Here is a 15,317-nt window from a genome sequence, read left to right on the forward strand (position 1 = left end):
CCCTGTGCATGTGTTGTCCTCTGGAAGTCTACTTGAGTGCACTGAAGATGAGGATGAGTTAATGTGGCATTATCCTCATCGGCTCCGTTGCTGCTGGCTGCTGGCTTTCATTTGCTTTTCAATTTCTCTTCTCCTTTTGGCGCTGTGGGTGATGCAGCAGGACGGGTGTGGCAGTGAGCAGATTGTGGACGTCCTTTCTCTCAGGAACCACAGAGACTTTTGGTTGTCCTCGGAACATTGTCTAGTCTGTGGAACGATTGAGCGCAATGGTAAGATTCAGCTGTGAATCACTTTTGTCTGTGTGTGATGATATCTCGAGTAATTCATTTCTATGTAGTTGATAATAGTTTGTAAGTCATGTATTTTCCTTCATACCAATCAAGAGTTACATTACACAATTTGCCCAGAAGTGCAATTAACTCATGTAAAGTCGTAAGCAGTCTGAGATTGTTATGCTGTCATTGTATGTTAAAGACTCACAGACTGCATGAGGAGATCCATGTGAAACAGCAGCACATTATGCTATGTCCTCCAGACCACAGTCACTCCAATGGAATGGAATCAGGGCTCTGTGACTGGATGACCACCAACCTGACCAGGGACATTGACCGTAAGTAGAAATACAACAGTCAAGCATGTGCATTACTCTGAAATTGTAATCTTTTATTAAAGTGTCTTTGGTTTTCACTCACTCAGGCAACATAGAGGGATGTGAAGGCACTTGCCTTCTTTACTAAAGTGTCTGTACTAAAGTGCATGTGCCAGACTCTTTTAAAGCAGCCCTCATCCTCCACATACAACACCCGTTCTGTCAGTCACATTCTGTTAAAGGTCCCCAAAGCACACATATCCCTGGGTCGCTCCTCTTTTCAGTTCGCTGCAGCTAGTGACTGGAACGAGCTGCAACAAACACTCAAACTGGACAGTTTTATCTCAATCTCTTCATTAAAAAACTCAATCATTGGTAGGCCGTCATTGTAAATAAGAATTTGTTCTTAACTGACTTGCCTAGTTAAATAAAGGTTAAATAAAATAAAAGGCAGTAACCATACTATTACCATACTAATATAGTGCTGCTGGAACCCTGAGGTCGGCTTAAAATGGGTTCAAAGCAGGGGTGTGTTTATTTTTTTTATTCCAAAGTGCTTGTTTATGCTGGTGCCAAATTGCCACAGCTTGAATGCTATATTGGGGAAAAGCCATGTCTTTGCACAATAGACAAATATTGATATTTACGTATGACGTTGATTTACTTTGAATGTTTGCTTTGTTCGTTTATCCCGTATGTGTGTCCGTGTTAGTTTGCAGAGACAGAGGTGTTGACTTGTTTTCCTCTCTGGCTGAAAACACCAGATTAATTAGATTTTCTGCTCAGCTAAGCGTATTAACCATTTTATTTCTCTGCATTGTGCAGTTCATTATTTCAGAGACTTGTCTTCAAAAGGAGTGCTCATGAAATAATTTGAAGGCCTGAGGAGTGAATTCATTTAACTGTTTATTTAAAGGATTTTCTCTGTGGTAGGATGAGAATGTCGAAACCTTTAACATGGATTTCTAAGGCTTGCTGGGTTGAAAATAATAGTTACTTTTACTGTTATGCACTACCTTGCAAAAGTATTCACCCCCTTGGCGTTTTTCCTATTTTGTTGCATTACAACCTGTAATTTAAATTGATTTTTACTTCGATTTCATGCAATGGACATACACAGAATAGTCCAAATTGGTGAAGTGAAATGAAAAAAAAAAACTTGTTTCAAAACATTTGAAAAAATTAAAAATGGAAAAGTGGTGCGTGCACATGTAGTCACTCCCCTTGCTATGAAGCCCCTAAATAAGATCTGGTGCAACCAATTACATTCAGAAGTCACATAATTAGTTAAATAAAGTCTACCTGTGTGCAATCTAAGTGTCACATGATCTGTCACATGATCTCAGTATATACAATGGGGCAAAAAAGTATTTAGTCAGCCACCAATTGTGCAAGTTCTCCCACTTAAAACGATGAGAGAGGCCTGTAATTTTGATCATAGGTACACTTCAACTGTGACAGACAAAATGAGAAAAAGAAATCCAGAAAATCACACTAAGATTTTTAATTAATTTATTTTCAAATTATGGTGGAAAATAAGCATTTGGTCAATAACAAAAGTTTATCTCAATACTTTGTTATATACCCTTTGTTGGCAATGACAGAGGTCAAACGTTTTCTGTAAGTCCTCACAAGGTTTTCACACACTGTTGCTGGTATTTTGGCCCATTCCTCCATGCAGATCTCCTCTAGAGCAGGGATGTTTTGGGGCTGTTGCTGGGCAACACGGACTTTCAACTCCCTCCAAAGATTTTCTATGGGGTTGAGATCTGGAAACTGGCTAGGCCACTCCAGGACCTTGAAATGCTTCTTACGAAGCCACTCCTTCGTTGCCCGGGCGGTGTGTTTGGGATCATTGTCATGCTGAAAGACCCAGCCACGTTTCATCTTCAATGCCCTTGCTGATGGAAGGAGGTTTTCACTCAAAATATCACAATACATGGCCCCATTCATTCTTTCCTTTACACGGATCAGACGTTCTGGTCCCTTTGCAGAAAAACAGCCCCAAAGCATGATGTTTCCACCCCCATGCTTCACAGTAGGTATGTTGTTCTTTGGATGCAACTCAGCATTCTTTGTCCTCCAAGCACGACGAGTTGAGTTTTTACCAAAAAGTTATATTTTGGTTTCATCTGACCATATGACATTCTCCCAGTCTTCTTCGGGATCATCCAAATGCTCTCTAGCAAACTTCAGACGGGCCTGGACATGTACTGGCTTAAGCAGGGGGACACCTCTGGCACTGCAGGATTTGAGTCCCTGGCGGCGTAGTGTGTTACTGATGGTAGGCTTTGTTACTTTGGTCCCAGCTCTCTGCAGGTCATTCACTAGGTCCCCCCGTGTAGTTCTGGGATTTTTGCTCACCGTTCTTGTGATCATTTTGACCCCACGGGGTGAGATCTTGCGTGGAGCCCCAGATCGAGGGAGATTATCAGTGGTCTTGTATGTCTTCCATTTCCTAATAATTGCTCCCACAGTTGATTTCTTCAAACCAAGCTGCTTACCTATTGCAGATTCAGTCTTCCCAGCCTGGTGGTCTACAATTTTGTTTCTGGTGTCCTTTGACCGCTCTTTGGTCTTGGCCATAGTGGAGTTTGGAGTGTGACTGTTTGAGGTTGTGGACAGGTGTCTTTTATACTGATAACAAGTTCAATCAGGTGCCATTAATACAGGTAACGAGTGGAGGACAGAGGAGCCTCTTAAAGAAGAAGTGTACCTATGATGAACATTACAGGCCTCTCTCATCTTTTTAAGTGGGAGAACTTGCACAATTGGTGGCTGACTAAATACTTTTTTGCCCCACTGTATACACCTGTTCTGAAAGGCCCCAGAGTCTGCAACACCAATAAGCAAGGCGCACCACCAACCAAGCAGCACTATGAAGACCAAGAAGCTCTCCAAACAGGTCAGGGACAAAGTTGTGGAGAAGTAAAGATCAGGGTTGGGTTATAAAAAATATCCAAAACTTTGAACATCCCACGGGCACCATTAAATCCATTATAAAAAAAATGGAAAAAATATGGCACCACAACAAACCTGCCAAGAGAGAGCCGCCCGCCAAAACTCACATACCAGGCAAGGAGGGCATTAATCAGAGAGGCAAAAAAGAGACCAAAGATAACCCTGAAGGAGCTGCAAAGCTCCACAGCAGAGATTGGAGTATCTGTCCATAGGACCACTTTAAGCCGTACACTCCACAAAGCTGGGCTTTACAGAAGAGTAGCCAGAAAAAAAGTAATTGCTTAAAGAAACAAATAAGCAAACACGTTTGGTGTTCGCCAAAAGGGATGTGGGAGACTCCCCAAACATATGGAAGAAGGTACTCTGGTCAGATGAGAGTAAAATTGAGCTTTTTGGCCATCAAGGAAAACGCTATGTCTAGTGCAAACCCAACACTTCCCATAACCCCGGGAATACCATCCCCACAGTGAAGCATGGTGGTGGCAGCATCATGCTGTGGGGATGTTTTTCATCGGCAGGGACTGGGAAACTGGTCAGAATTGAAGGAATGATGGATGGCGCTAAATACAGGGAAATTCTTGAAGGAAACCTGTTTCAGTCTTCCAGAAATTTGAGAATGGGACGGAGGTTCACCTTCCAGCAGGACAATGACCCTAAGCATACTGCTAAAGCAACACTAGAGTGGTTTAAGGGGAAACATTTAAATGTCTTTCAATGGCCTAATGAAAAAGTCTGTCTAGCGTACGATCACAGCGTAAGATCACATTTTTTTATATTTTTTTTTAACCTTTATTTAACTAGGCAAGTCAGTTAAAAACAAATTCTTATTTTCAATGATGGCCTAGGAACAATGGGTTAACTGCCTTGTTCAGGGGCAGAACAACAGATTATAACCTTGTCAGCTCGGGGATGCGCCCCCCCCCCTCTCTGCCCTGCAAGTTATGTCTGTCATATGCACCATATCTTTTTCTTGGCAATCCATGCCTTATGGTACTACAGATGTAGGATCTTAGTTTGATTTAAAAAGGCCTCTAACTCCTGTTCTACACAGCCAATGTAATAGGGCTACAGGTCAACAGGTCTGATGCAGACTGCAGACTGTCTGGGGCTATAGTGAGGCTGTCTGAGGCATTCTAGTGGTGAGGCTAAAAGTAAAATAAGTGCAACAGTTGATTGAGTTGTTGAATTTTTGAATTATTCGTATTCTCCAAGACATTCCATTTAGTATGATATGTTACGTTTCTATGGAATGTATTAATTTGTGGATTCCCATGAATTTGCAAAACGTACAATATGTTGCGAATTCTAGCTAGGTGGCTAGGTGGCTAACATTAGCTCGGCTAGGTATTAGGGTTAGGCGTTAGGGTTAAGTTTAGGAATTAGGTTAAAGGGTTAAGGTATAGGGTTAGGGGAAGGGTTAGCTAACATGCTAAGTAGTTACAAAGTAGCTAAAAAAGTGGTAAGTAGCTGAAAAGTTGCTAATTAGCTAAAATGCTAAAGTTGTCCATGAAGAGATTAGAACTCGTAACCTTTGGGTTGCTAGACATTCACGTTATACACCTAGCCATCCACCCCAACTAACCACCCTACTTTCATTTTTGCCTTAAGTAACCATCTGTCTTATGTAACAATACCAAACTTAATGTCTTACTAATTTGAGTGTCCCGGATTTAAATCAAATCAAATAAAATTGTATTTGTGGGACAAGGACAACGGGACAAAGACAACCCGGCCAACCAAACACTCCCCTAACCCAGACGATGCTGGGGCCAATTGTGCGCTGCCTCAAAGGTGGTCTAGAGTTTCACATGTGACATGCTTGTAGAAATTCGGTAAAATGTATTTAAGGTTCCCCAGCCACTGGAGTGCTGCTTCTGGATGAGCACTTTATTGTTTGCTTATGGCTTTATACAGCTCGTTGAGTGTGGTCTTAGTGCCAGCATCAGTTTGTGATGGTAAATAGACTGCTATGGAAAATATAGATGCAAACTCTCTTGGTAGGTAGTGTGGTCTACAGCTTATCATGAGGTACTCTACCTCAGGTGAGCAATACCTCAAGACTTCCTTAATATTAGACATCACGCACAAGCTGTTACTGACAAATAGACACACATACCACCACATATACTATATACCGTTTAGCCTCTGAGACCAGGCTGTTGAGCCTGCTGGGAGGTAGAAAAAAGACTAGTTGACCACCACCACTCAGATCTCACTCAGGGAATTTGATGTATTGAGTTGTGTGCTCATCAACAAATAATGATGAGTACTTCTTTACAGCAGCGGATATGCATATATGCATAAATGCAGACACTTTTTTCTGTCATGTAATTCCTTAGGCCACAGTTGTAAGTGTCAACATGTTTTTTTAGTTAATTCTTTTTTAAGGGAACTTCACTGATTCAAAAGCTCTGGTCCTAAGCCAGAAATTGAATCTAAAAGGCTTATATCAGATCACGTATCAAAGAGCTGTCACGTCCTGACCATAGAAAGCCTGTATTTTCTATGGTAGAGTAGGTCAGGGTGTGACATGGGGTTTTAGTCTAGTTTATATTTATTTTCTATATTTTACAGGTGATTTATTTCAGCTTTAATTTCTTTCATCACATTCCCAGTTGGTCAGAAGTTTACATACACTCAGTTAGTATTTGGTAGCATTGCCTTTAAATTGTTTAACTTGGAGCAAACGTTTCCACAAGCTTCCCACAATAAGTTGGGTGAATTTTGGCCCCTTCCTCCTGACAGAGCTGGTGTAACTGAGTCAGGTTTGTAGACCTCCTTGCTCGCACACGCTTTTTCAGTTCTGCCCACACATTTTCTCTACGGTTGAGGTCAGGGCTTTGTAATGGCTACTCCAATACCTTGACTTTGTTGTCCTTAAGCCATTTTGCTACAGCTTTGGAAGTATGCTTGGTCATTGTCCATTTGGAAGACCCATTTGCGATCAAGCTTTAACTTCCTGACTGATGTCTTGAGATGTAGCTTTAATATATCCACATAATTTTACTTCCTCATGATGCCATCTATTTTGTGAAGTGCACCAGTCCCTCCTGCAGCAAAGCACCCCCACAACATGATGCTGCCACCCCGTGCTTCACGGTTGGGATGGTGTTCTTCGGCTAGCAAGCCCCCCCCCCCTTTGACCTCCAAACATAACGATGGTCAATATGGCCAAACAGTTCTATTTTTGTTTCATCAGACCAGAGGACATTTCTCCAAAAGTATGATCTTTGTTCCCATGTGCAGTTGCAAACCGTACTCTGGCTTTTTACGGCGGTTTTGGAGCAGTGGCTTCTTCCTTGCTGAGCGGCCTTTCATGTTATGTTGATGTAGGACTCGTTTTACTGTGTATATAGATATTTTTGTACCTGTTTCCTTCAGCATATTTACAAGGTCCTGTTGTTCTGGGATTGATTGGCACTTTTTGCACCAAAGCATGTTCATCGCTAGGAGACAGAACGTGTCTCCTTCCTGAGTGGTATGACAGCTGCGTGGTCATATGGTGTTTATACTTGCGTACTATTGTTTGTACAGATGAACGTGGTACCTTCAGACATTTGGAAATTGCTCCCAAGGATGAACCAGACTTGTGGAGGTCTACAATCTTTTTTTCTGAGGTCTTGGCTGATTTCTTTTGATTTTCCCATAATGTCAAGCAAAGAGGCACAGAGTTTGAAGGTAGGCCTTGAAATACATCCACAGGTTCACCTCCAGTTGACTCAAATTATGTCATTTCATGAGCTTCTAAAGCTTCTAAAGCCATGACATAATTTTCTGGAATTTTCCAAGCTGTTTAAAAGCACAGTCAACTTAGTGTATGTAAACTTCTGACCCACTGGAATTGTGATACAGTGAATTATAAGTGAAATAATCTGTCTGTAAACAATTGTTGGAAAAATTACTTATGTCATGCACACAGTAGATGTCCTAACCGACTTTCCAAAAACATAGTTTGTTAACAAGAAATTTGTAGTGGTTGAAAAACAAGTTTTAATGACTCCAACCTAAGTGTATGTAAACTTCCGACTTCAACTGTACCTTTTTTTAAGGTATCTGTGCCCAACAGATGCATATCTGTATTCCCAGTCATGTGAAATCCATAGATTAAGGCCTTTATTTATTTCAACTGACTGATTTCCTTATGAACTGTAACTTTAAAATCTTGTTTTGAGTTTGCAAGAACTTGATGTTGTGTTTATATTTTTGTTCAGTGTATATCTTTAAATGTTGTTAATATTAAGATAAATGTAAATATTTGTGTTTTTTTTTTAGATTGTCCCATCTTTCAAAAATCTCTGAATGTCAGGCCCTGATCTGTTTCACCTGTCCTTGTGATTGTCTCCACCCACTCCAGGTGTCACTTATTCTCAAATAAAATAAAATAAAATGTATTTATATAGCCCTTCGTACATCAGCTGATATCTCAAAGTGCAGGACAGAAACCCAGCCTAAACCTGAAGCACGTTGGCTAGGAAAAACTCCCTAGAAAGGCCAAACCTAGGAAGAAACCTAGAGAGGAACCAGGCTATCAGGGGTGGCCAGTCCTCTTCTGGCTGTGCCGGGTGGAGATTATAACAGAACATGGCCAAGATGTTCAAATGTTCATAAATGACCTGCATGGTCAAATAATAGGTCTGGGACAGGTAGCACGTCCGGTGAACAGGTCAGGATTCCATAGCCGCAGGCAGAACAGTTGAAACTGGAGCAGCAGCACAGCCAGGTGGACTGGGGACAGCAAGGAGTCATAATGCCAGGTAGACATGTGGCATGGTCCTAGGGCTCAGGTCCTCCGAGAGAGAGAAAGAAAGAGAGAAAGAGAGAATTAGAGAGAGCATACTTAAATTCACACAGGACACCGGATAAGACAGGAGAAGTACTCCAGATATAACAAACTGTCCCTAGCCCCCCGACACATAAACTACTGCAGCATAAATACTGGAGGCTGAGACAGGAAGGATCAGGAGACACTGTGGCCCCATCTGATGATACCCCCGGACAGGGCCAAACAGGAAGGATATAACCTCACCCACTTTGCCAAAGCACAGCCCCCACACCACTAAAGGGATATCTTCAACCACCAACTTACCATCCTGAGACAAGGCCGAGTATAGCCCACAAAGATCTCCGCCACGGCACAACCCAAGGGGGGGCGCCAACCCAGACAGGAAGATCACATCAGTGACTCTACCCACTCAAGTGACGGCATGAAAGAGCACCAGTAAGCCAGTGACAGCCCCTGTAATAGGGTTAGAGGCAGAGAATCCCAGTGGAAAGAGGGGAACAGGCCAGGCAGAGACAGCAAGGGCGGTTCGTTGCTCCAGAGCCTTTCCGTTCATCTTCACACTCCTGGGCCAGACTACACTCAATCATATGACCCTGAAGAGATGAGTCTTCAGTAAAGACTTAAAGGTTGAGACTGAGTTTGCGTCTCTCACATGGGTAGGCAGACCTTCCATAAAAATGGAGCTCTATAGGAGAAAGCCCTGTCTCCAGCTGTTTGCTTAGAAATTCTAGGGACAAATAGGAGGCCTGTGTCTTGTGACCGCAGCGTACGTGTAAGTATGCTGCGTATTTTTGCAATGTTACGTAGATGGAAAAAAAGCTGTCCTTGAAACAGTCTTGATATGTTCGTCAAAAGAGAGATCAGGGTCCAGAGTAACGCTGAGGTCCTTCACAGTTTTATTTGAGACGACTATACAACCATTAAGATTAATTGTCAGATTCAACAGAAGATCTCTTTGTTTCTTGGGACCTAGAACAAGCATCTCAGTTTTGTCTGAGCTTAAAAGTAGAACGTTTGCAGCCATCCACTTCCTTATGTCTGAAACACAGGCTTCTAGCGAGGTCAATTTTGGGTCTTCACCATGTTTCATTGAAATGTACAGCTGTGTGTCATCCGCATAGCAGTGAAAGTTAACATTACGTTTTCGAATTACATCCCCAAGAGGTAAAATATATAGTGAAAACAATAGTGGTCCTAAAAAGGAACCTTGAGGAACACCGAAATGTACAGTTGATTTGTCAGAGGACAAACCATTCACAGAGACAAACTGATATCTTTCCGATAGATAAGATCTAAACCAGGCCAGAACTTGTCCATGTAGACCAATTTGGGTTTCCAATCTCTCCAAAAGAATGTGGTGATCGATGGTATCAAAAGCAGCACTAAGGTCTAGGAGCACGAGGACAGATGCAGAGCCTCGGTCTGATGCCATTAAAAGGTAATTTATCACCTTCACAAGTGCAGTCTCAGTGCTATGATGGGGTCTAAAACCAGACTGAAGCATTTCGTATACATTGTTTGTCTTCAGGAAGGCAGTGAGTTGCTGCGCAACAGCCTTTTCTAAATTTTTTGAGAGGAATGGAAGATTCGATATAGGCCGATAGTTTTTTATATTTTCTGCGTCAAGGTTTGGCTTTTTCAAGAGAGGCTTTATTACTGCCACTTTTAGTGAGTTTGGTACACATCCGGTAGATAGAGAGCCGTTTATTATGTTCAACATAGGATGGCCAAGCACAGGAAGCAGCTCTTTCAGTAGTTTAGTTGGAATAGAGTCCAGTATGCAGCTTGAAGGATTAGAGGCCATGATTATTTTCATCATTGTGTCAAGAGATATAGTACTAAAACACTTGAGTGTCTCTCTTGATCCTAGGTCCTGGCAGAGTTGTGCCGACTCAGGACAACTGAGCTTTGAAGGAATACGCAGATTTAAAGAGGAGTCCGTAATTTGCATTCTAATAATCATGATCTTTTCCTCAAAGAAGTTCATGAATTTATTACTGCTGAAGTGAAAGCCATCCTCACTTGGGGAATGCTGCTTTTTAGTTAGCTTTGTGACAGTATCAAAAAGAAATTTCGGATTGTTCTTATTTTCCTCAATTAAGTTGGAAAAATAGGATGATCGAGCAGCAGTAAGGGCTCTTCGATACTGCACGGTATTGTCTTTCCAAGCTAGTCGGAAGACTTCCAGTTTGGTGTGGCGCCATTTCCGTTCCAATTTTCTGGAAGCTTGCTTCAGAGCTCGGGTATTTTCTGTATACCAGGGAGCTAGTTTCTTATGAGAAATGTTTTTATTTTTTAGGGGTGCAACTGCATCTAGGGTATTGCGCAAGATTAAATTGAGTTCCTCAGTTAGGTGGTTAACTGATTTTTGTCCTCTGACGTCCTTGGGTAGGCAGAGGGAGTCTGGAAGGGCATCAAGGAATCTTTGTGTTGTTTGTGAATTTATAGCACGACTTTTGATGCTCCTTGGTTGGGGTCTGAGCAGATTATTTGTTGCAATTGCAAACGTAATAAAATGGTGGTCCGATAGTCCAGGATTATGAGGAAAAACATTAAGATCCACAAAATGTATTCCATGCGACAAAACTAGGTCCAGAGCATGACTGTGACAGTGAGTAGGTCCAGAGACATGTTGGACAAAACCCACTGAGTCGATGATGGCTCCGAAAGCCTTTTGGAGTGGGTCTGTGGACTTTTCCATGTGAATATTAAAGTCACCAAAAATTTGAATATTATCTGCTATGACTACAAGGTCCAATAGGAATTCAGGGAACTCAATGAGGAACGCTGTATATGGCCCAGGAGGCATGTAAACAGTAGCTATTAAAAGTGATTGAGTAGGCTGCATAGATTTCATGACTAGAAGCTCAAAAAACGAAAACGTATTTTTTTTTGTAAATTGAAATTTGCTTTCGTAAATGTTAGCAACAACTCAGCCTTTGCGGGATACACGGGGGATATGGTCACTAGTGTAACCAGGAGGTGAGGCCTCATTTAACACAGTAAATTCATCAGGCTTAAGCCATGTTTCAGTCAGGCCAATCACATCAAGATTATGGTCAGTGATTAGTTCCTTGACTATAATTGCCTTTGAAGTAAGGGATCTAACATTAAGTAGCCCTATTTTGAGATGTGAGGTATCACGATCTCTTTCAATAATGACAGGAATGGAGGTCTTTATCCTAGTGAGATTGCTAAAGCGAACACCGCCATGTTTAGTTTTGCCCAACCCAGGTCGAGGCACAGACACGTCTCAATGGGGATAGCTGAGCTGACTACTCTGACTGTGCAAGTGGCAGACTCCACTAAGCTGGGAGGCTGGCTAACAGCCTGCTGCCTGGCCTGCACCCTATTTCATTGTGGAGCTAGAGGAGTTAGAGCCCTGTCTATGTTGGTAGATAAGATAAGAGCACCCCTCCAGCTAGGATGGAGTCCGTCACTCCTCAGCAGGCCAGGCTTGGTCCTGTTTGTGGGTGAGTCCCAGAAAGAGGGACAATTATCTACAAATTCTATCTTTTGGGAGGGGCAGAAAACAGTTTTCAACCAGCGATTGAGTTGTGAGACTCTGCTGCAGAGCTCATCACTCCCCCTAACTGGGAGGGGGGCAGAGACAATTACTCGATGCCGACATCTTTCTAGCTGATTTACACGCTGAAGCTATGTTGCACTTGGTGACCTCTGACTGTTTCATCCTAACATCGTTGGTGCCGACATGGATAACAATGTCTCTATACTCTCTACACTCGCAAGTTTTAGCTTTAGCCAGCACCATCTTCAGATTAGCCTTAACGTCGGTAGCCCTGCCCCCTGATAAACAGTGTATGATTGCTGGATGATTCATTTTAAGTCTATTACTATGGGTAATGGAGTCGCCAATGACTAGGGTTTTCAATTTGTCAGAGCTAATGGTGGGAAGCTTCGGCGTCTCAGACCCCGTAACGGGAGGAGTAGAGACAAGAGAAGGCTCGCCCTCAGACTCGACTAGCTGCTTAATGGGGAAAACCAGTTGAAAGTTTCTGTCAGCTGAATGAGCGACACCGGTTGAGCATTCCTACATTTCCCTCCAGAAGCCAGGGGAAAGTTGTCCTGCGGGGACCGTGCAAGGGGATTTATACTTACGTTACTATCTGTACTTACTGCTGGCACAGACGCTGTTTAATCCTTTCCTACACTGAAATTGCCCTTGCCTAACGATTGCGTCTGAAGCTGGGCTTGCAGCACAGCTATCCTCGCCGTAAGGCGATCGTTCTCCTGTATATTATGAGTACAGGGACTGCAATTAGAAGGCATCATGTTAATGTCACTACTTAGCTTAGGCTGTTGGAAGTCCTGACGAACCACGTCCAGATAACGCGTCCGGAGTGAAAAAGTTTAATGAAAAAAAGTGGAGTGAGGGAAAAACCAAAAATATAAACGGTAATTAAAAAGTAAAAACCGTAAGGTTGGCAACAACACACAGCAACACGTAAACCTCCCCAGTGTATTTATCCCTGTGTTTCCTGTCTCTCTGTGCCAGTTTGCCTTGTATGTTAGTCAAGTCAACCAGTGTATTTTTCCCGTACTTTTATATTTTTGTTAGTCTTCCTGGTTTTGAACCCTGCCTGACTCTGGACTACTTTCCCACCTGCCTGATCATCCTGCCTGCCCTGACCTTGATTCTACCTGCCCTTCGGTACCTTTTGGACTCTGAACTGGTTTTGACCTTTTGCCTGTCCACGACCATACTCTTGCCTTCCCCTATTGTATTAATAAATATTGTAAGACTCCAACCATATGCCTTCTGTGTCTGCATCTGGGTCTCGCCTTGTGTCAAGGTACTGAGCTCTAAAACAGCAACATTTTCTCCCAGCTTCATGACAAAATGTGTAAAACCGTATGAGATTCGCTATAAATACTGCACATTTTTCTTTCTGCCCCATGGAAGAAAAAATTAATCCTGAAGTAAAAGGGGGGTGAGGGGATTACTCTAACGTTTTCGGGGGCCGCGAAACTGCACTACTCCTCCCCAGTTTATACCCAAGTTCCTTTGGAAACATCACTCTAATCGCAAACATAGGCAAGGTTCTCACTTCTCACCAAAATTATATTTTTAAGATAGTGAGAGGGCCCTAAATGATAAGGAAACCATTTATGTTTAATCCTGTTTTACTGAGATAGTGACATACAATAACTGTGTGATAATGGGCTCTTTTGCCAAATGACTCTGCCCTGCAAGTTATGTCTGTCACATGCATTTTATGTTTTTCCTGGCAATGATGTGGCTGTAGGATCTTAATTTGAGCCCTCTATTGTTGCTGAGAATCTTCCTGCACCCTAGGAAATGGAGATTAGTTTTGTGATTTGCATAAATACACTGAAAGCCCACACTAACACACATATTAACAGTATTGCACTTTTCATGTAGTCGACGTTTGGCCATCTAATAGCCTAACCATCGATCAAGCAACATTATGGACTAACCGTTCAAATCCTGTTGCTGCAGGACTATTTTGATGTGACAATATAGGTCAAATTAAGATCCTACATACACTGGGGAGAACAAGTATTTGATACACTGCTGATTTTGCAGGTTTTCCTACTTACAAAGCACATAGAGGTCTGTCATTTTTATCATAGGTACACTTCAACTGTGAAAGACTAAAACAAAAATCCAGAAAATCACATTGTATGATTTTTAAGTAATTAATTTGCATTCTTTTGCATGACATAAGTATTTGATACGTCAGAAAAGCAGAACATAATATTTGATACAGAAACCTTTGTTTGCAATTACAGAGATTATACGTTTCCTGTAGTTCTTGACCATGTTTGCACACACTGCAGCAGGGATTTTGGCCCACTCCTCCATACATACCTTCTCCAGATCCTTCAGGTTTCGGGGCTGTTGCTGGGCAATACGGACTTTCAGTTCCCTCCAAAGATGTTCTATTGGGTTCAGGTCTGGAGACTGGCTAGGCCACTCCAGGACCTTGAAATGCTTCTTACAGAGCCACTCCTTAGTTGCCCTGGCTGTGTGTTTTGGGTCATTGTCATGCTGGAAGACCCAACCACAACCCATCTTCAATGCTCTTACTGAGGGAAGGAGGTTGTTGGCCAAGATCTTGCGATACATGGCCCCATCCATCCTCCCCTCAATACGGTGCAGTCGTCCTGTCCCCTTTGCAGAAAAGTATCCCCAAAGAATGATGTTTCCACCGCCATGCTTCACAATTGGTATGGTGTTCTGGGGTTGTACTCATCCTTCTTTTTCCTCCAAACACAGCGAGTGGACTTTAGACCAAAAAGCTCTATTTTTGTCTCATCAGACCACATGACCTTTTCCCATTCCTCCTCTGGATCATCCAGATGGTCATTGGCAAACTTCAGACGGGCCTGGACATGCGCTGGCTTGAGTAGGGGGACCTTGCGTGCTCTGCAGGATTTTAATCCATGATGGCGTAGTGTGTTACTAATGGTTTTCTTTGAGACTGTGGTCCCAGCTCTCTTCAGGTCATTGACCAGGTCCTGCCGTGTAGTTCTGGGCTGATCCCTCACCTTCCTCATGATCATTGATGCCCCACGAGGTGAGATCTTGCATGGATACCCAGACCGAGGGTGATTGACCGTCATCTTGAACTTCTTCCATTTTCTAATAATTGCACCAACAGTTGTTGCCTTCTCACCAAGCTGCTTGCCTATTGTCCTGTAGCCCATCCCAGCCTTGTGCAGGTCTACAATTTTATCCCTGATGTCCTTACACAGCTCTCTGGTCTTGGCCATTGTGGAGAGGTTGGAGTCTGTTTGATTGAGTGTGTGGACAGGTGTCTTTTATACAGGTAACGAGTTCAAACAGGTGCAGTTAATACAGGTAATGAGTGGAGAACAGGAGGGCTTCTTAAAGAAAAACGAACAGGTCTGTGAGAGCCGGAATTCTTACTGGTTGGTAGGTGATCAAATACTTACAGTATGTCATGCAATAAAATGCAAATTAATTACTTAAAAATC

The 15,317-nt window shown here is 42.6% G+C and overlaps 1 protein-coding gene across 2 annotated transcripts in view; it reads left to right on the forward strand.

The window, feature by feature from the left end:
* The window catches only part of LOC110537260 (dystrophin-related protein 2), a 39,819-nt gene that overhangs the window by 10,626 nt on the left and 13,876 nt on the right, over positions 1 to 15,317 (forward strand). Inside the window, exons 2-3 of one of the 2 annotated variants that reach the window (XM_021623164.2) lie at positions 158 to 269; positions 475 to 610. In XM_021623164.2, the coding sequence (XP_021478839.2) occupies positions 267 to 269; positions 475 to 610 (139 nt within the window). In that variant the 5' untranslated portion in view covers positions 158 to 266. Of the gene's footprint in view, positions 1 to 13; positions 270 to 474; positions 611 to 15,317 lie in introns of those variants that run through there. The other variant, XM_036937280.1, reaches the window with a different exon arrangement.

Source organism: Oncorhynchus mykiss, chromosome 12, assembly GCF_013265735.2.
Source record: "Oncorhynchus mykiss isolate Arlee chromosome 12, USDA_OmykA_1.1, whole genome shotgun sequence".
NCBI classification, from domain to species: Eukaryota; Metazoa; Chordata; class Actinopteri; order Salmoniformes; family Salmonidae; genus Oncorhynchus; species Oncorhynchus mykiss.